This window comes from Balaenoptera acutorostrata, chromosome 5 (genome assembly GCF_949987535.1).
Source record: "Balaenoptera acutorostrata chromosome 5, mBalAcu1.1, whole genome shotgun sequence".
Taxonomy (NCBI): Eukaryota; Metazoa; Chordata; class Mammalia; order Artiodactyla; family Balaenopteridae; genus Balaenoptera; species Balaenoptera acutorostrata.
This window is the reverse complement of record NC_080068.1, coordinates 113,591,296-113,612,800: the sequence shown is the minus strand read 5'-3', so window position 1 is coordinate 113,612,800 and position 21,505 is coordinate 113,591,296. Positions and strand designations below refer to the sequence as shown.

The 21,505-nt window shown below is 41.6% G+C and overlaps 1 protein-coding gene across 5 annotated transcripts in view; it reads right to left on the bottom strand.

Moving 5' to 3' along the window:
- SEC24B (SEC24 homolog B, COPII coat complex component) overlaps positions 1 to 20,398 on the bottom strand; it is a 93,624-nt gene extending 73,226 nt beyond the window's left edge. For 4 of the 5 annotated variants that reach the window (XM_057546524.1, XM_057546526.1, XM_057546527.1 and 1 more), the window contains exon 1: positions 20,097 to 20,397. In XM_057546524.1, the coding sequence (XP_057402507.1) occupies positions 20,097 to 20,223 (127 nt within the window). In that variant the 5' untranslated portion in view covers positions 20,224 to 20,397. Of the gene's footprint in view, positions 1 to 20,096 lie in introns of all 5 variants that reach the window. The other variant, XM_057546525.1, reaches the window with a different exon arrangement.
- Positions 20,399 to 21,505: the final 1,107 nt, after the last annotated feature.

The following is a 21,505-nucleotide window of genomic DNA, read 5'->3' as shown; positions in this document are numbered from 1 at the left end:
TCTCTATGTCTGCGTCTTTATTCCTGTCCTGCCCCTAGGTTCTTCAGAACCATTTTTTTTTTCTTTTTAGATTCCATACATATGTGTTAGCTTACGGTATTTGTTTTTCTCTTTCTGACTTACTTCACTCTGTATGACAGTCTCTAGGTCCGTCCACCTCACTACAAATAACTCAATTTTGTTTCTTTTTATGGCTGAGTAATATTCCATTGTATATATAATCCATTTACAGTTAAGGTAATTATCGATATGTATGTTCCTATTACCATTTTCTTAATTGTTTTGGGTTTGTTTTTGTAGGTCTTTTCCTTCTCTTGTGTTTCCTGCCTAGAGAAGTTCCTTTAGCATTTGTTGTAAAGCTGGTTTGGTGGTGCTGAATTCTCTTAGCTTTTGCTTGTCTGTAAAGGTTTTAATTTCTCCATCGAATGTGAATGAGATCCTTGCTGGGTAGAGTAATCTTGGTTGTAGGTTTATCCCTTTCATCACTTTAAATATGTCTTGCCACTCCCTTCTGGCTTGCAGAGTTTCTGCTGAAAGATCAGCTGTTATCCTTATGGGGATTCCCTTTATGTTGTTTGTTGCTTTTCCCTTGCTGCTTTTAATATTTTTTCTTTGTATTTAATTTTTGATAGTTTGATTAATATGTGTCTTGGCGTGTTTCTCCTGGGATTTGTCCTGTATGGGACTCTCTGTGCTTCCTGGACTTGATTGACTATTTCCTTTTCCATGTTAGGGAACTTTTCAACTATAATCTCTTCAAATATTTTCTCAGTCCCTTTCTTTTCCTCTTCTTCTTCTGGGACCCCTATAATTCGAATGTTGGTGCATTAAATGTTGTCCCAGAGGTCTCTGAGACTGTCCTCAATTCTTTTCATTCTTTTTTCTTTATTCTGCTCTGTGGTAGTTATTTCCACTGCTTTATCTTCCAGGTCACTTATCCGTTCTTCTGCCTCAGTTATTCTGCTATTGATTCCTTCTACAGAATTTGTAATTTCATTTATAGCATTGTTCATCACTGTTTGTTTACTCTTTAGTTCTAGGTCCTTGTTAAATGTTTCTTGTATTTTCTCCATTCTATTTCCAAGATTTTGGATCATCTTTACTATCATTACTCTGAATTCTTTTTCAGGCAGACTGCCTATTTCCTCTTCATTTGTTTGGTCTGGTGGGTTTTTACCTTGCTCCTTCATCTGCTGCATATTTCTCTGTCTTCTCATTTTGTTTAACTTACTGTGTTTGGGGTCTCCTTTTCGCAGGTTGCAGGTTCGTAGTTCCCGATGTTTTTGGTGTCTGCCCCCAGTGGGTGAGGTTGGTTCAGTGGGTTGTGTAGGCTTCCTGATGGAGGGGACTGGTGCCTGTGGTCTGGATCTTGTCTTTCGGGTGGGCAGGGCTGCATCTGGCAGTGTGTTTTGGGGTGTCTGTGAACTTAGTATGATTTTAGGCAACTTCTCTGCTAATGGGTGGGGTTGTGTTCCTGTCTTGCTAGTTGTTTGGCATGGGGCGCCCAGCACTGGAGCTTGCTGGCCATTGGGTGGAGCTGGGTCTTAGCGCTGAGATGGAGATCTCTGGGAGAGCTCTCTCGCCAGTTGATATTACATGGGGCCGGGAGGTCTCTGGTGTTCCAATGTCCTGAACTCGGCTCTCCCACCTCAGAGGCTCAGGCCTGACACCAGGCCAGAGCACCAAGACCCTGTCAGCCACACAGCTCAGAAGAAATGGAGCAAAAAAAGAAATGAAAAAGAAAATAATAATAAATAAATAATTAAAATTAAAAAAAATAATTAAAAAAGAGAACAACCAATAAACAAATCCACCGATGATAACAAGTGCTAAAAATTATACTAAGATAAACATAAAAATCAGAAACAAATCAGTCACAGACAGCAAACCCCAAGTCTACAGGTGCTCCCAAAGTCCACCGCCTCAATTTAGGGATGATTCACTGTCTATTCAGGTATTCCACAGATGCAGGGTACATCAAGTTGATTGCGGGGATTTAATCCATTGCTCCTCAGGCCGCACGGAGAGATTTCCCTTTCTCTTCTTTGTTCGCACAGCTCCTGGGGCTCAGCGGCTGATTAGGGGGCTGTTGCTTATTCATGCCGGGGGGGGCGGGAAGGAGGGGTATGGTAGTTATAATTGGAATGCAGGGCGAGCCTGCGGTGGCAGAGGCTGGCGAGACATTGCAACAGCCTGAGGTATGCTATGTGTTCTCCCGGGGAAGTTGTCCCTGGATCACGGGACCCTGGCAGTGGCGGGCTGCACAGGCTCCTGGGGGCAAGGTGTGGACGGTGACCTGTGCTTGCACACAGGATTCTTGGTGGCTGCAGTAGCAGCCTTAGCATTTCATGCCCGTCTCTGGGGTCTGAGCTGAGAGCCACGGCTCATGCCCATCTCTGGAGCTTCTTTAGGCGGTGCTCTGCTTTCTGTGGGCAGACAGGGAAGGAATCCCCTCTCCTTGCGCACCCTGAAACAATGGTCTCTTGCCTCTTACGCAGGTCCAGACTTTTTCCCAGACTCCCTCCTGGCTAGCTGTGGCACACTAGTCCCTTCAGGTTGTGTTCACGCAGCCAACCCCAGTCCTCTCCTTGGGATCCGACCGAAGCCCGAGCCTCAGCTCCCAGCCCCTGCCCGTTCCAGCGGGGGAGCAGACAAGCCTCTCGGGCTGGTGAGTTCTGGTCGGCACTGATCCTCTGTGCGGGAATCTCTCCACTTTGCCCTCCGCACCCCCGTTGCGCTCTCCTCCGTGGCTCCGAAGCTTCCCTCCTCTGCCACCCGCAGTCTCCACCTGCGAAGGGGCTTCCTAGTGTGTGGAAACCTTTCCTCCTTCACAGCTCCCTCCCAGAGGTGCAGGTCCCATCCCTATTCTTTTGTCTCTGTTTTTTCTTTTCTCTTTTGCCCTACCCAGGTACGTGGGGATTGTCTTGCCTTTTGGGAAGTCTGAAGTCTTCTGCCAGCATTCAGTAGGTATTCTGTAGGAGCTGTTCCACATGTAGATGTGTTTTTGATGTATTTGTGGGGAGGAAGGTGATCTCCATGGCTTACTCCTCCACCATCTTGAAGGTCCCCTCCCAAGTAGAATCTAACTAGAGTCCCAGCTGACAGCCTGACTACAATCTCATGAGACCCTAAACCAGAACCACACAGCTAGGCTGCTTCATGTCCCTCAGAAACTATGAGATTAAATATTTGTTGTTTTAAGTTGATAAATTTTGGGGTATTTGGTTATGCAGCAATAGATAACAATATACCTAGCATGGAAGACATTCAAACCTTTCTTACAGGCTTTTTTTTTCTTTTTAAATTATAAAAGTAACAATATATCCACTGTTAAAAAAATTCAAACAATGAAGAATATAAAGTGAAAAGTACAAGTCCCCTTCTCTCCCTGGTAGCTTATGTCCTATGTCCCAGATGTAGCTACAGTTAATGGTTTCTTGTGTATCCTTTGTATACCTATATACACATATGTAATGTATATATAAGCATATATATTTAAACAGACATAGATCATACTACAGTTTGACAACTTCCTTTTTTTACCTAATATATCCTGGATACCCTTCTGTGTTAGCATATATAAACTTCATTGTTCTTCTAAAAGAATCTATATAGTATTTCATTATAGAAACATAACATTATTTACCAAATCCCCACTGATGAATATTTATTCCAGGGAGAGAACTAATTTATGAAGTCAACTTCTTTGATTAATCTGCAGGGTAAGTTCCTAGAAGTGAAACTGGAGGTTCAAAGGGTTTTGGGGCTATTAAAATTGACCATTATTGCCAAATAACTCTCCAAAAATGTCTATCAATTTATACCGCTCAGCAGTCATGCTTAAGAATGCCTCATCTTCCCAACACTGAGTACCATTTTAATCTTTGCCTATCTAATAAGAGAGAAACATTTTAGTTTGCAATACTAGACTCTGAGTGATGCTCAGAATCCTTTCAAATGTTTCTTAGCCATTTGGGTATCTTTCTTTGTTGTTTGCCCTTTTCCCACAGGATTGTGCTTCCCTTAATAATTTATAAATGTTCTTGTATGTTAAGAAATTTAACCATATGTTATTATTATGTGCTGTCTATATTTTCCCTCAGGTTACTGTTTGTTTTTTAACTTTGTTCATGTTGTCTCTTGCTACAGTTTCTCAATTATTATATAGTAAAATCGTTCATGCTTGATAAATTTTAAAATCATACTTAGTAGAGCCTGCCCCATTCTAATATTACAAAGCTATATACCAATGTTTTCCTCTAGTGCTTTTAATACTTCCATTTTTATGTATTTATCTTTGATCACTACAGAATGTATTTATTTTATCAATACCATTAAAGTTAACAATAATATTAATATTAATTTTATTAATAGTCTAAACATTACTAAACGTTACATTTTGTGCCGCTCACTGTTCTAAATGTTTTACATATATTCACTCCTTTAATCCTCACAGCCCCCTGAAGTAAACAGTATCATTATAACCGCTTTATAAATAAAATGAACGAGGCACAAAAGTTAAGTTGTTCAATACAGTCACATACTTAGGAAGTAAGAGGGTTGGGATTTGATTCAAATAATCTGGTTCAAGTCCGTGCTTTCAGACAATGAGCTGCTGCCCCTCGCTACACTAAAATCCTGCTAGCTTTCTTTAGCCAAGAAGAAGGTCAATTATCTCAAACAATGGAATTCTAGCTTTGGTTACAAGGACAAATTTAATTATCCTAGAATCTAATTTTTTTGTCTTGTGGAATGAAATAGATAACTGTATCATACCTCAAATGAAAAGATAATCAAAAAATATATATATATTTCAAGCTGTTTCAAGTTCACTGACACAAAGAAAGTGCCACTGTATTCCTTGCCATAATAATGTATAAAAATAGAAAATAGAAAATGTGTTAATAAAAGATATATGAATAATTTCCTTATTCTGTTTTCAATTCCTACTAAATAATGCAGTGGAATCTTAATCTTTGGTTATTTAAATACATACTCCATAGCAGATACAAACATAACTTACACAATCAAGCTGTAAAGAAAAAATAATGGCCACACTTCCCAGAAGCATACAGAGAACCAAAACTCAGGTAACACTGTTTTACTAGGTATATAATTTACTTTTCTTACAGGATATTCTACATGATCATAGTTCATTTAGAAGAATATAACATGCCTAAAAAAAGTGTAAAATGTTCTCCTCCTTCTCTTCCTTAAATATATTTAAAAAATGGATTTGCTGGATATACATATAACTGATTCACTTTGCTGTACACCTGCAACTAATAAAACACTGTAACTCAACTATACTGCAATAAAAATTAAAAAAAAAAACAGGGTTTGCTACTCTTCATCACAGTCACAGAAAACCCAACACTGGTACAAATTTATCGATCAAGAGAAGAACCAAGTCAGAGTTAGAGAAATCTGTTTAAATATCTACCCACTTCATGATTTGATTTGGTTCATCTATGCCACATGATCTGAAAACAGGAAAATCATCATCATCATGTCCAAGCTACTCAAATGCCATTCTTCTAAAAATAACAGGAACGTTGTATCTGCTGAAGTTTATCAGAAGTGAATTACCCACCCAAAAAATCCTATTTGCTTTTTCAGCCCATCAAAGAAAAGGAAGGTACTTACTTTGTGGGGGGAGGGGGGATGCAAAGGTAGGAACAGCTAATTATATGTTGGTGCTTACCATTCCTTACACTATATCAAGATCTAAATGTTCCAAGTGTACCCCCCCAAATTTCTAATATAATTGAATCAAAATAATAAATGAATCAAGACTTTGTTGAAAGCAAAATGATTGTTTTGAATATTTTAAATCAACTTTTAAAGCCTGCAAGGGGGGAAAACCAATGGGGGGGTGGGGATGGTGGTGTGCTGAATTGAGCAACTGGGATTGACATGTATACACTGATGTGTATAACATTGATGACTAATAAGAACTTGCTGTATAAAAAAATAAAAACTTTTAAAGCCTGCACTGAAAAAACAAAACAAAACAAACCATAAATATCAGTTTAAATTGAAAAAAACTGATATCTAGGACAAGCAAATATTTTTAAAAATTTTGCCTTACTGTGACCTAACAAGGCATGCACTCTCTTTTCTTCAACTTTAAAATATATTAGATAACTCTTAACTTTCTCTTAGGGTATACTAGTATTAAAGTTTTATTTCTTCTGCATAAACTAAAAACTAAGCCTGGCAAATATCACAAATAAATCATTTATATACACCCATACTCTTTAAAAAACACACACACACACACACACACACTGTGTAAATTATGGGGTTTTTACTAGTAGTAGCATTTTCATTTGCTTATATTTCCTATAATTGCCTTAGCATCTGTGGCAGTTTTAAAACACAGTTCCCAAACTCTCTGATACTCTGCTGATTAAAGGGTAAGATCTGTCTACTCCCCTTGAGTTTGAGCAGGCTTATAACAGCTTCCACTAATAAAGAATGGCATAAGCAAAGCTGTGTGACTTCACAGGCTTGATCACAGACAACTCAGCATCTGCATTGTTTGACGGAATATCTGCATATGGATCCCTAAGCAACTCCGTAAGAAATCCATTTACTCCACAGCTGTCATGGTCTGAGGAAGCCAAACCACAGAGAGGTCACCACTAGGGACTCTGGTTTGAAGTCCGAGTCTCTGAGTTATTCTAGTCTAAGTGCCAGATGTGTGAATAAATAAGCCTTCAAGATCATCCCAATCTCCAGCATCAAAATCATTTTAAGTCTTCCCCACTGAGGCCCTAGACATCCCAGAGCAAAGCCATCTCTGCCATGCCCTGTTCAAAGTCTTAGTTCAACACAGTCTGTGAGCATAATAAAATGGTTGCTTAACCACTGTTTTGTTGTAATTTATTATATACTAATAGCAACTAGAACAGCAATTACTGCTTTTAAAAATTCAGAATTCAGATTCTAAAACCAAAATACTATTTATAATAGCACACACACAAAAGGTAGTACTTAAAATACAAATCTAATGAAATATGTGAAGGATCTATATGTAGAAAACTACAAAACACTGATGAAAGAAATCACGGATATGGAATGATATACCATGTTTGTGGACAGGAAGACTTGACATTAAGATGTAAATTATCTCAATTTTGATCTTTAGATGCAAACAATACCAATAAAAATACATGAAGGCTTTGTTATGGATATCAACAAGCCGATTCTAAAATTTCTAGGAAAAGGCAAAGATACTAAAATACCAAAAAACAAACAAAAAACTTTGAAAAAGAACAGTTGGAGGATTCGCATTACCCAATTTCAAGACTTTATATACAACAATAATCAAGAAAGTGTGGTCCAGACGAAAGGCTAGACATACAGAAAATAATAAAAATAGAGCCACAAAAACACAGTCAACTGATTTTTTGACAATGGTGCCACGGCAATTCAATGGAGGAAAGACAGTCTTTTCAATTGATGGTACTTTTCAATCGATGCATAGTCCATATGCAAAAAAAAATGAATCTCAACACATATCTCAGATCTTAAACAAATATTAAGTCAAAACGAATCATAGATTTAATGGAAAATTTTAAAACTTATAGGAGAAAATATAGAAGAATATCTAGGTGAATATAGGTTTAGCAGTAAGTTCTTACCTATGACACTAAAAGCATGAAATATTGAAAAAGTGAACTTAATCAAATTAAAAACTTTTGCTCTGCAAAAAACACTAAGAGGATTAAAAGACAAGTAGCAGACTAGGAGAAAATATTTGCAAATCACATGCTCAGTAACGAACTTGTATTCAGAATATACTAAGGACTCTTAAAATTCAACAGCAACGGGCTTCCCTGGTGGCGCAGTGGTTGAGAATCTGCCTGCTAATGCAGGGGACACGGGTTCGAGCCCTGGTCTGGGAAGATCCCACATGCCACGGAGCAGCTGGGCCCATGAGCCACAACTACTGAGCCTGCGCGTCTGGAGCCTGTGCCCCGCAACGGGAGGGGCCGCGATAGTGAAAGGCCCGCGCACCGCGATGAAGAGCGGTCCCTGCACCGCGATGAAGAGTGGCCCCCACTTGCCGTAACTGGAGAAAGCCCTCGCACGAACCGAAGACCCAACACAGCCAAAAATAAAAAAAAAAAAGAAAATAAATAAATAAAGTAGCTATAATTAGTTTAAAAAAAAAAAAAAATTCAACAGCAAGAAAACAGACAACCCAACCAAAAACTGGTTAAGGATCTGAAAAGATAATCACCAAAGAAGATATATGGATGGCAAATGTATGCAAATATGCTCATCATTAGTCAGAGAAATGCAAATTAAAACCCCAATGAGATATCTCTATACACTCATTAGAATGACTGAAACAAAAACCCTGAAAATATCAAATGTTGGGAAAGATATAGTTTAACAGAAACTCTAATTTATTGTTGCAGGGAATGCAAAATTGTACACCCACCTTGGAAAATGGTTTGGCTGTTTCTTATAAAAGGTTAAACATACACTTACCATTTGACCCAGCAGTCCCACTCCTACATATTTACCTAAGTGACCTGAAAACTAGTATTCACACAAACCCAGTGCCTGAATGTTTATAGCAGCTTTATTCACGATCACCAAAAACTGGAAACAACCAAGATATTCAACAACGGAGGAATGGATAAACAATCCTGTTTATACATATAATAGAATACTATGCAGCAATAAAAGGGAAAAGAACACTGTTTCATGCAACAGCATAGATGAACATGGTGAAAGAAACCAGACCCAAAAGATGATATATTTTATGGTTCCATTTATACAACACTCTGGAAAAGGTGAAGGAGAACAGCAATGGTTACCAGGATTTGTGGAAGGGAGAGCTGTTAACTACAAAGGGACTGCATGAAGACATTTTTTTTATGGTGATGGAACTGTTCTGAATAGTATTGTGGTGGTTGATATTTGACTACGTACATGCATTCATCAAAACCCATAGAGCTGTACACTACAAAGAATGAATGAAATTTACTACATGCAAATTTTTGTAAAAAATCAACCAGATGTTGAGAAAATCTAGGATGGAATGCAGACTGTGACAAATCAGTCTAACTTTATTACAAATGTATGATAACCTAATAGAAGGATATTTAGGTACTATACATACAGATAAATAGGCAACGGATATAATTATATAAATAGGTTTACATACTTGGGTTCGTATACATATATATCCCCTAGCTCTGTCTGCTGAGACAGCCTAGAAACAGTGACACCACAGTAGCAATGAGCACATCCAAGGCCCAGTTTTTGGTTTCTTAACACCATGTCCCAGCAAAAGGAACCAGGGCTCCTTGGACAAAGAGCAGACTCTGGTGCTACCATAGGGCAAGTAAAAGATGGAGCATCTGCTAGTGCCAGAAAGTAAGGAAGTGCTCAAAAAACAAAAGGATGGTGGCCAGGACACAACAGCCAAACTGAAAGAGCTCCCAATGGCCAAAGCTGTAACAATTTGAGTAAAAACTTTAAATAATGATAGGATTGGCTTATAATCCAAAGAATAAAATAAATATTCTTAAGCCCATAATATAAATAAATAACTGAATAAATTTTAAGATGGGAGGAAAGGGGGCAAGTCTTCCCTACAGAAAAATTCCAAATAATATATGTAGAAAGAATGAGGGAAAAAGAAAATCACCATTAGAATTCCACAGTAATAATAACCACAGGCAAGAGCGACTGAGGAATGCTAAAATTAGTACATGAAATTTTAAGCGGAGACAGGATAGTAACTTCAAAGTATCTCCCTAAGAATGTTTATTAATTACTGTGGTGATTTTAACATATGCCCACAAATTATTTGATACACCTCACTCCAGGAGGTGGAACATAATTCCCTTTCTGTTGAATGTAGGCTTGAGTTAAGTGAGTTGCTCCCAACAGAGCAGGAAAAAATAAAAAATAGTAATTTTACAGTGGACGAATCTGGCCTGAATGTGTCCCCCTCCAAATCCGTATGAAGCCCTAACCCCCAATTTGAAGGTATTAAGAGGTGGGGCCTTCGGGAAGTAATTAGGTTTAGATTAGGTCACGATGGTAGGACCCTCATGAAGAATCAGTATCCTTATAAGAAGAAAACCATTTGAGCTCACAGCGAGAAGATGGAGGTCTACAAGCCACGAAGAGGGTCTTCACCAGAACCCACCTGTGCTGGCACCCTGATCTTGAACTGCCAGCCTCTAAAACTGAGAAAATAAAAGTCTGTGATTTGGGCTTCCCTGGTGGCGCAGTGGTTGAGAATCTGCCTGCCAATGCAGGGGACACGGGTTCGAGCCCTGGTCTGGGAAGATCCCACATGCCACGGAGCAACTGGGCCCGTGAGCCACAATTACTGAGCCTGCGCGTCTGGAGCCTGTGCTCCGCAACAAGAGAGGCCGCGATGGTGAGAGGCCCGCGCACCGCGATGAAGAGTGGCCCCCGCTTGCCGCAACTGGAGAAAGCCCTCGCACAGAAACGAAGACTCAACACAGTCATAAATAAATAAATAAAAGAACGTGAATTTCTTAAAAAAAAAAAAAAAAAAAAAAGTCTGTGATTTAAGCCTCCTAGTCTATGGTATTTTGTCATAGCAGCCCAAACTAAGACAGCTCTTCAATCAAGTGCCCAAGGTTAACATGATCAGTAATGAAACAAATTGATATCATGTAACCTCTGATATGACATGATAAGGGCACTTCAACCTCTGGGTATTCTTCCTAAAAAAATCATAACCCCAGTCTAATCATGAGAAAGCATCAGCAAACCCAAAGTGAGGAACTATCTACAAAAAAACTTACCAGTACTGTCAAGGCCCTAAAAAACAAAAAAAGACTAAGAAATGGTCATAGACCAGAGGAGACTAAGGCAACACGACAACTAAATGCAACATGATATCCTGGATTGGATCCAGGAACAGAAAAAAAAATTAGTGGAAAAACTGGTGAAATGTAAATAAAAATCGGTTGTTTAGTTAATTGTATTTCACCAATGTTAATTTCCTAGTTTTGATAAAGGTACCATAGTTTTATAAGATGGTAAATAATGAGAGGAAGATGTTAAGACTTTAGAGGAAGCTAAGTGAAGGTTATTGCATTTTCCGTACTGTGTATCACATCTGCAAATCTAAAATTATTGCAAAATAACAAGTTTTTAAACCATCAATGAAAAAAGTGCTGGAAACGACCTACTAAATTGACAAAATTTTTGAAACAAATGACTACACCAAACATAGCCACCAGAGTGATTTTCCTAAAAAACAAATCTGATTGTTACTTCCTTGTTTAAAGCTTTCTAACGATTTTTCTTGCCATCAAGGAAAAATTCAAACTCTTTAACATGGCCTGTAAGATAGTGGAAGACAGAATAATCCCTCCTTCATCCCATATGTCCATTTCCTAATCCCTGGAACCTGTGAATATGCTAGGTTACATGGCAAAGGGGAGGTAAGGTTACAGATAGCATTAGGGTTGTTCATCAGCTGACCTTAGAAGAGGGAGAATATCCCTGATAATCCAGGTGAGCTCAGTGTAATCATGAGAGTCCTTAAAAGTGGCAGAGGGAAGCAGAAGAGAGTCAGAGGGAGATGTGACTACAGAAGACTCCTCTGAGAGATGCAATGTTGCTGGCTTCGAAGATGGAAAGAGTGGGCCACAAGCCAAGGAATGTGGGTAGCCCCTAGAAGCTGGAAAAGACCTTTGCCTTTGCCTAGAGCCTCCCGAAGTGAATGCAGCCCTAATGACACCTTGATTTGAGCCCAGTTAGACTTGTAACCTACAGAAGACGCATTCATGTTGTTTTAAGCCACCAGTTTGTGGCAATTTGTTACATCAGCAAAGAGAAAACCAATGCAGAGACCCTTCATGATCTGACCCCTGCTCACCTCTCCCAACTCACTGCTCACCACTCCTCCTTCTCACAGTGATTTCCTACAGGTATACCTTAACATACTGCGAGTCCTCACGTGGGTCCGCCGAAGTTTGATCAATAAATAAAATGTAATTCTGTTACAACTCAGAATGCCTACTGTTATGATGAAGTGACACAAAATGCTGGCCTGGTAGGAGGAGGTGTAACCTGCCACAAGAAAAGCAAAGGAGCTACAGCACAACATCAGGTAAGGTTGTATGCTGGAGCTTTGCCTCACAAGGCCATCGAAGAGGTTTATTAGGGCAGAATACAACAGTTAAGTTGCCATGTAAAGACTTCTGAAGAGGATCAAGTAAATTATGTGGTATTTTTCTGAAACTTGCTTTTTAAAAATACAGGTATTCAAAGCTTAATTCCTTCAAGAATGCCACCAAACACAGTGGTTAAGAATCCGCCTGCCAGTGCAGGGGACACGGGTTCGATCCCTGGTCCGGGAAGATCCCACATGCCGCGGAGCAACTAAGTCCGTGCGCCACAACTACTGAGCCTGCACTCTAGAGCCCATGAGCCACAGCTACTGAGCCCACGTACCACAACTACTGAAGCCCACGCGCCTAGAGCCCGTGCTCCGCAGCAAGAGAAGCCACCGCCAATGAGAAGCCCGCGCACCACAACAAAGAGCAGCCCCTGCTCGCCGCAACTAGAGAAAGCCCGCGTGCAGCAACGAAGACCCCACGCAGCCAAACAATAAATTAAAAAAGAAAAAAGAATGCCACCAAAAACTCTGGCACTAAAGTAGCCATGAGTGTGAAAAGGCTGAAAATCACTATTCCACACTCTTAGCATAGAAAATTTTTCTCAAGTCATGTTTGTGCACCCCTGACTGTTCACACAGTCTCTTCCCTCTACCCGGAAACTTGAAAAACTCCCTCTACCCCCTTCATCTGACCAACTCCTACTTATTCTTCAGTTCTCAGCTCAGCTCTTCCTCTAGAAAACATTCTCTAACCCTACAAGTGGATGCCTGCTTTATGCTGTACTACAGTATTTTGGACAGCGCTTTCCACGTGGAACTCTAACTAAGTGTACACTCTGTAAGTGAAAAACTTGGGCCTAGTTTGCTCTCAGCTCTATCATATCCTTAAGGCTTAGGACAGTGACTGGCTCATGGAATCCATTACTATATTTTGAAAAAAATTAAGCCCCGTAAATAATCCTCAAATATTTCTGTATCAGGCGTTTACCTCATCACAATTATCAACAAGAACTATATGATACTGAAAGAGAAAGAATTCAAAATTTAATAGCTTCCACTATGTAAAGTCATTTATACGCTACTATGAGAACAAATATACAAGTCTGACTTTTTTTTTACCTTGGCATTCTACACTTTTTACTCTGTAGTAGTTCAAGTATAAGAACATGTGAAACAAAAGGAAAGTAATTACCTACTGTATTTCATTACATCTAAAGTGTTTTGACACTGCCACTTTTTCTTCCCTTACCAGATGTATGAGTTTCCTACTGCAAGTATAACAAATTACACAAATTCAATGGCTTGAAATAACACAAATTTATTCTTTTAGAGTTCTCGAAGTCAGAAATCCAAAGCCAGTTTCACTGGGCTAATATCAAGGTATCATGGGCAAAGCTGGTTCCTTCCGAGGCCTGAGGAGAGAATCCATTTCTTTGCCTTTTTCAGCTTCTAGTGGTTACCTGCATTCCTGGGCTTATGGCCCCTTCCTCCATCTTCAAAGCACAACATCCTAACCTCTGCTCTATGGTCACATTACTTTCTCTGCAGGCTGACTCCTCCAGTTTCTAATAAGGATGGTTGTAATTATATCAGGCCCGCCCAGATCCAGGATAATCTCCCCAACTCTAATCACAGCTGCAGAGGCTTCAGCTGGTCAGCCTGACATATTATCATATACAAGCTAGATACAGCCTGATTTTCTATAAGCGTCTATGCCCTCCTTAGCAAGAGTAAATTATCACAAGATCCACCCAAGGGATAGATCTGCCTCAGTGACATAATCTCCTTTCAGAGATAAGAGTCTCACCAAAGGAAAACTCATTCTATTCCTGCTTTAAGCAAACTCGACATGAAAATCAAAATTTACAAATCAAGTATTTTATGGAAAGTCTAGTCATTATACAAAAAACCATAGGCTCTTAATGTTTCCTCATCCCCCCCCACAATCCCACAGAGAAGCAACATTTTTAATGTATTTTTGTTTCATTAGTCTTTTCCTGAATTGAATTTCCAACTTTTTAAAAAAGTCAGATGAAAAGTTTTCATTATCTTTAAAAGATAATGAAAGGTCAGCGGAGTACAAACTCCTCTATCCTACTGAGATACAATTGGTACTAATTGGGAGAAGGAGAATCAGATCTAAGAAGGTAATTCATTCATCACTGAGTTACCAAGAAGTCCGTCAATACTCAGCCAGTATGCACTTTAACAATCGTCCTTATCAAACTGTTAAAACGCTCCTGAACCAGCTGGTAAACAGCCACAGTCCTGACTCCGACTCTCTGCTGCGCCCCACCATGCTGGCCCCTTGCCACACAGCCACTCACGACTTAGCAGCTAAAGGACTAATGCCTGGCACACTGCAGTCTGTCTGAATTCTGCTCTAGGGGCAAGGCTGGTATCCATTCAGTGGTCAGTACGTGCAGTACTGATTACTAAATATTTTGAATATACTACCTCTACCAATAAAGTATCAACAATATTACTAAAATACATTTTTAGTGAGCATAAAATGTATACACACACATACACCTCTAAAGAAATCTGCAATTAGAAACTCCAGTCATTTAAAAAATGGGGAGTCCCAATCACATCTGATTACCCTGGATTATTCTTCCTGATGGAGGGCTAATAGCTACAAAGGTAACTGTTCCAGTCACTGCTGGCAGATACAGCCTATGCAACCATTTGGATGAAATCTCACTGCACTAAGTATAGGTTATTCCTGCCACTACATCAGTTGTCCTCTTTGGATGTCATGATAATGAGTGCTTAGAGTGAAGGGGCCAAAAGAAAACCAATATTGGTTGAAAACCTACTACATGCCAGGTACTTTGCTTTCCTATATATAATCTTATATAATTCTCACAAGTCCTGTGAAGTACCACTATTGTCATTTTACAAACAAACAAACAAACAGGGACACGAAAGGTCACTAATTCATACAATTTCAAATAGTTGGGAAGTAGTGAAGAAGCCAGGTATTGTAGGTTCCAAAGCCCATTTCACAATTCCCATTTCACAGAAATACTAGGAAAAACAAGCGAGTTAGGACTTGGCCACTGCCTAGGCAAGGCATTTTACTAGTCCCTCCCCCCTCCCTACCTACTTCATCCGCTTTTTCCTCAGTTCCTCTTACAGGCAGCTTTCAGCACACAATTTTAGAAAACTTAAAACCGATGAAACCCCCCTTCCCGCAAACCAGCTAGCTGAGGTAGTGGTCTATTAGAGGAAACCTTCCAAGAGCAGATTCGTGGGAGGGAGTGTAAGAACATAATAGCCAAGTTCACTTACTCCATTGAGTGCCTACTGCATGCTGCCACGGAATGTGATGAGGAAAACTCAACATGGTTATCTGCCACATGAAGAATTTATATCCTGGTATTTTGAAGGAAATGAAATGAAGGGGACCCTCATTTGCTAAGCATCTCATTTTGCTAAGCACCAGGTACTTTAAAAAATAGTACTGGGGCTTCCCTGGTGGCGCAGTGGTTAAGAATCTGCCTGCCAATGCAGGGGACACGGGTTCGAGCCCTGGTCTGGGAAGATCCCACATGCCACGGAGCAACTGGGCCTGTGAGCCACAACTACTGAGCCTGCGCGTCTGGAGCCTGTGCTCCACAACAAGAGAGGCCGCGATAGTGAGAGGCCCGCGCACCGCGATGAAGAGTGGCCCCCGCTCGCCACAACTAGAGAAAGCTCTCACACAGAAACGAAGACCCAACACAGCCATAAATAAATAAATAAATTTATAAAAAAAAAAAAAATAGTACCACATTTAATGTAATCTTCTCAACAACCCTATGAGGAAGGTATTATTATCCCCTGAAGTCCAGAGATGTTAAGTAATTTTCTCCACAAAACCCTGGGCTGTAACAGAGCCTACAGCCTTTTCACTAGCCCACACTTTCCGACAATTCTGAGTATGCTTAGCCTACTGGAAATAATAGTGGCTTCCCCAGGGCTGAATATAACATGATCTGCTCTAACACGTAGTGCTGACTGTGAAGATGCTCTCATTTCTAGGAAAGTCTGCTGAAGACTGGCTCAAAATCTGTTCTATTTCAACATCTTTAGCATCTAATAAATACTTCAGGGTTTACAGATGAATCAGAAAGATGGAAGTTAGCTGAAATACTAGGATCAGTAGCAAGGAATATGATTTACAAAAATTAGTACAGATATAACCTCAGAAACTGAGGGGGAGGGAGTGGCATGGGAATGAAAATACAATAAAAATAACCAAAGCAATACAGCAACAACAATAAAAACTGAACCCAGATAAAAGACACTTGTTTATATATTTTTTAAGATCCTTGAGATATCTATTAATCAACTGAGGGGGAAATTATGTGCGCAGAAAGCTATATTATACCATGGCAGTATCTTCATGAGAGGCCTTAATGCTTCTGGTTAGCTAGAAAGGAAGACTAGAAACCTGAGACACAGATACTGCTCTGATCAAAAGAAACTTACTTCAGACACACTAGGGAGATTTGTATCATTTTAAATTTTGCATGTGCTCTCAAAGTTGAAGGGTTTCCTATAACCTACCAGACAGTATTGCTGAGTGAATGGTATATTTATTTATAGCTTCCATAATGAATTCTCATAATTCCCATTACTATCTCATCTTCCTTGCGTTATTAACAATTAAAATGATAAACCTGCCGGTAGTATCATTGTTGGAAAAGGCACATGGAAGGAAGAAAACACATTTTCATTTGAAAATGAGCACCATTTGCTTCCTAAAAGTAGAATTAAAAAGCAGTGTTTTATTGGTAAATTTGGGTGACCCACCGCCCCCAAAAATTCTAAAAAGACCTCTTTCAATGTAAGTCGATTGGGGGAAATTATGGGGTTATGCCATCATTACCAGGATATTATTCACTCAATCTTCCCTTGTTTGAGGACTCAGTTTTGGAAGGACTCTCAAAAGGCAGAGTAAAAGTTGAAAAATATTCAACTAATACTTCCTATGAAAATACAAATAATTCTAAACCACCCATATGGTGCTCAGTGAAAAACTGAAGTACAGAAATATAACTCCAAGGAAGGAAGTTTAAAAAGAAATATTTCAAAGACTCAGAGAAGTCAAATTCTATCTTCAAATAAATGGGGGAAAGCATGTTAACAATTAAACCTAGAAAATAAGGAAAAGTAATAATGAAGTCCCGGTTTCTGCCTCCCTACCCTTTCCAATGTCAAAGTTTCTAATAAGAGACTTATTAGAGTCTGTTAATAGAAAGAGATTGGACTTGGAACTAGGAAGACTGTATTAGAATTCATTTAACAAATGTTTAACGAGACTATAACTTGTTCTAGGCCCTGAATATACAGTAGTGAACAGGAGACTGGCATTGGTGAAAAACACCCACCCAAAACTTTCTGGATCTGTTCAATTAGAAAAGTGAACTAGATGTTTTACAGACTCTGTTCCCAAAACACCTGGATCTCCACCTCTATTTTAACCACAACAGCTCTGCTTTTTTCTGATTTCTATAGCAGGGCTCTGCAGGAAAACAAATCTGTTTTTAAAAATGTTTGATAACCGCTAAACTAAGTGATCTCGAAGTACCATTCCAGTTTTACAACTCTGTCTTCTGTGATGCTTCAAACTCATACTTCTGACCTATTTCTTTTTCACCATGCTGGAATTCCACAGAGATATATTAAAAGGCAAACTAGTTTACGTGGGGCTAAAGAATCAACCACAAACCCGAATGACTGCTTAATCATTATCTATGGGTGCCAAATACCATATAGCAAAAATTACTTTTTTCTAAGATTAACAAACAAAAACAGATTTGATCTTGTTATTCACCTACGTAAGCTACTTACTTTTACAAAAACAAACAAACAAATATTAACTCTAGTTCTTTATCTTAATTTCTAAATTCCTTAGCATTTAAGGCCTTTCTGTAACTTGGCCCCTTTTAGGTATTCTTTTCAGCTTTAACGCCTTGCATTTTCCCTCCCACCCAACACCCTTTCTGCCTCTTAGTTTCTAAATTTTGAGACTTCTGTTCATGCCCTTGAGACAGCCCTTCTCTCCTATCCATCCCTGTCAAATCCCTCAAGGTCATAACCAACTCAAATGTCACCAAAATACGTCAATTTATGAGAAAGGCAGGGATTCTGTCTTTTCTACTAGGCTAACCTTGAGTCCCCAACTGGCAAGCATGCAACAGATGTTGAAATGAATTATGTCAAAGTAACGATTATAAACAGTAGAAATCAAGCATCATCTATTTTTGGCTTCTAAATGTATTAACTGATTTGTTTTTACGTATTTAACAGCCTGATTACAACTGATATCCTGCCATTCCTTGAGTGTTCACAAAATTTGTAAGGCTGAGGTAAATACTTGCCACTTTAAAAACTGTACACTAAGACAACAGTGCATACTCAGAAAATCAAGACACAATCCTTGGATCACTATTAAACATGGATTTAAAATATTCTAAAAGACTTGGGATCGCTTCCTAAATTATTGTGTTCTAGTTCCTCCACACACACAAAGCTATTCTAAAAACAAAACAAAAACAAGAATTTATATCAAGTTTACAAGAACAAAAACTGCTCACAAATAATATCTTCATGTATGTTCAGGACAGAAGTACAAAACCTACTACTCTGTTCACATTCAAAACCCACAGAGTAAACAATGACCAGTGAAAGTAAAGCATGTAATACTGACAAGTATGGCTGATCCAAAGGATAAGGCTAAGCCATCACGTTTGACTTATGAAAAAAATTCAACTTTTGGTTCTCAGGATAAACGATAAACTGCAAGCTTGAAAAGTATCAGTTATAAAAATTAGATGCTGGCTGAACTGGTTTATAAAGTCCAGTAAGTTTTCATTTCACAGATTGGATAAAATAGGTCAATCCAACAACCATTTTTAGAGTACCAGCAGACCTTGTTCTCTTTTACAGAGAACCAGACATATTCTTCTGAAGTATTCAGTCCATCACTTTCGAGAGTTCTCATCTAAAATGTGATCGTCTATAAAGGGAGGCCCCCTCTCTCCCGGCCCCAGCCACGAACATTCCAAATCTCAAGATGAGGGAATGGATATCCTAGAGCCGATCATTTTTCAGCTGAAATTCGCGCATCCCCAAAGCCCACGACCTTAGTGTGAAAGCGCTTTCACGGTGCATTGGCTGCTGCCGGTAGGAAGGCCTTGCCTCAAACAGGGCCAACTCTGGCACGTTTTTGTGTTTTTGAAAGTGAAGCTGGGGGGGGGGGGGAACCACCCAGATCTAAAAGTATTCGTTTAAATCCGTTTGACACCTGCTCTCTTTCAAACACGACCAGCAAACTCCAAACGCTCGAGTAGCGGCCGCAGCAGCAATGACAGATCTTGAGGCCGAACTGGGTCAGGGTTACAGTTACACTTGCGTTGCATCTTTACACCCTTTGTCTACAAACTTGGGCACTAACTTAAGTTCCCTTCCAGGCAGCGTGCTCGCCGGGCCTCAGAAATCACAGCAATTTTCCTGAGACAGGAAGGGCACAACCCTCCCAGCTCCATGGCTACACCAGCCTTCCCCGGACCACGCACTCTGCGGCCTCGGCTTTTCGCCGGGTATCTGGGCGAAGGGGTCGCCCGGGGAAACTCCCCTGCGCCCGGGCTGGATAAAGGGGATTTCACGCGGTGTCTGGTCTCCCCCCTTTCTACGGCCCCTACTCGCCCCCGTGGTTTCGGGCCCGGGGTCACACTACAGAGACAGCCCTGCTCCCCGATTCCCCGGGCAGGCCCCCGCGCCGGGGCGCCCCTCCCCCCAGCCCCCCCAAACCCCCCGGGGCCGGCCCCCGCCGCGTGCCGCCCCCCACCCCCCCGCCCCGGCAGCCGCCCCCTCTCCCACCGCCCTCCCGCCCGCCCCGCCCGATCCGGCCGCGCAGGCTGCCCAGCTAGCACTAGGCCCCGCGCTCCGCCCCGGCCGCCCTCCTCACCGTTCTGCTGGTGAGGCCCCGGGCCCGGGCCCGCGGGCGCGGCGGCTCCAGAGGCGGCGGCTCCGCCAAGCTTGGGCGGGATCCGGGAGCTGGCGGCCGGATGAGGGGACCCGGCGGGGGCCGACATGACGGCGCTGCGGGCGGCGGCGGCAGCGGCGGCTCCGCTTCGGGGAGTTGGGCGGAGGGAAGGGAAGGCGGAGCCGGAGCGGCGAGAGGAAGAGGAAGGAACGCGCCCGGCGTCACCGACGGAGTCACCCGGGACCGTGGCTGGAGTGCTCGCGCTCCGCCCCGGAGCCTAGTTCGGCCGCTGCGGGCGCCGGAACCCCGCCCGGCCCTGCCCCGCCGCCGCCTCGAGCCCCGAGACGCGGGACTCCCACCCCCCGGGTCGCTCCCCGCAGGCGCTGACTGTGCGAGCCGCAGCGCCCCCTTCAGGCGGAGCCCGGCGCGCCCAGGCCGGAGGCGGGGCCCGGGGCGGCAGCCTCCCTGCCAGCCCTGCGACCTCGGGCCCGGGCGGACCTGCGGTCGCCTCGGGGCGAAAGGGGTGGACCAGGATAGACTGGGCGCTGGGCCCGCTCCCACGTGGGGCGGAGGCAAGAGCGCGGCGGGCCCGGGCCAGGCGGTGCGGTGCGGGGACGGGGTTCCAGAGCTGCGGGGTGACCTCCGGAGCCCAGGGCAGCGCCTGGCCGGACTGGCCCCGCTCACCCTCCGAAGAGGAACCCTGGGTTTGGCTGTGTTTTTTTTTTTATTTTGAGGTGTTTCCCCCCTTAATATTAAATCCTAAAGGAAATAGGCATTCAAGCTCCCTGTCCGTAGGGAATTATAATCCTGGGCAAAAGAAGAGGAAACATTTCTCTATGATAAACACAGAATCTCAATAAGAATTGAGAACTTTTCCCACTGACTGAAACCCTGGGAAAGGAAAGGGGGAAATGGAGTAAAGGGAAGCTGAAAGGCAAACTTTATCGTCCTCCTGATTTTTGCCAAGGGTTGGCTCATCCTGTTGATGCTCAGAAGAGAAGCTGTAACACCCAAAGCAAGAACTCAGCTTGGTTTCTACGCTAGTGAAATCGTTGAATCTCTGGCCTGTCCCAGCATGCTAACTGGTAAGCAAAGCCCTGGGACTGCACTACCCAAGTCGTTTTGCCATCTTGGAATCCTGAGTATGCCACAGTCATTCTGTGTTTGTTAGAAATGAAATTGTTCAAAAGCGTCGAATTCCAAATGGGATCGAGCAAGATTGTATTTCTGGAGCGATAAGTCTAATTACTGAATGATTATGCCAAACATAAAGTGTGTTGTAGTCCTAGAATAATGCGAAGCTTCCCTTTAGTTGCTGCCGTGAATTAATGATACTTGGTGCTTTAATGCACCAAATGAATTACAAATAGGATTTCAGTAGTTGGATTTGT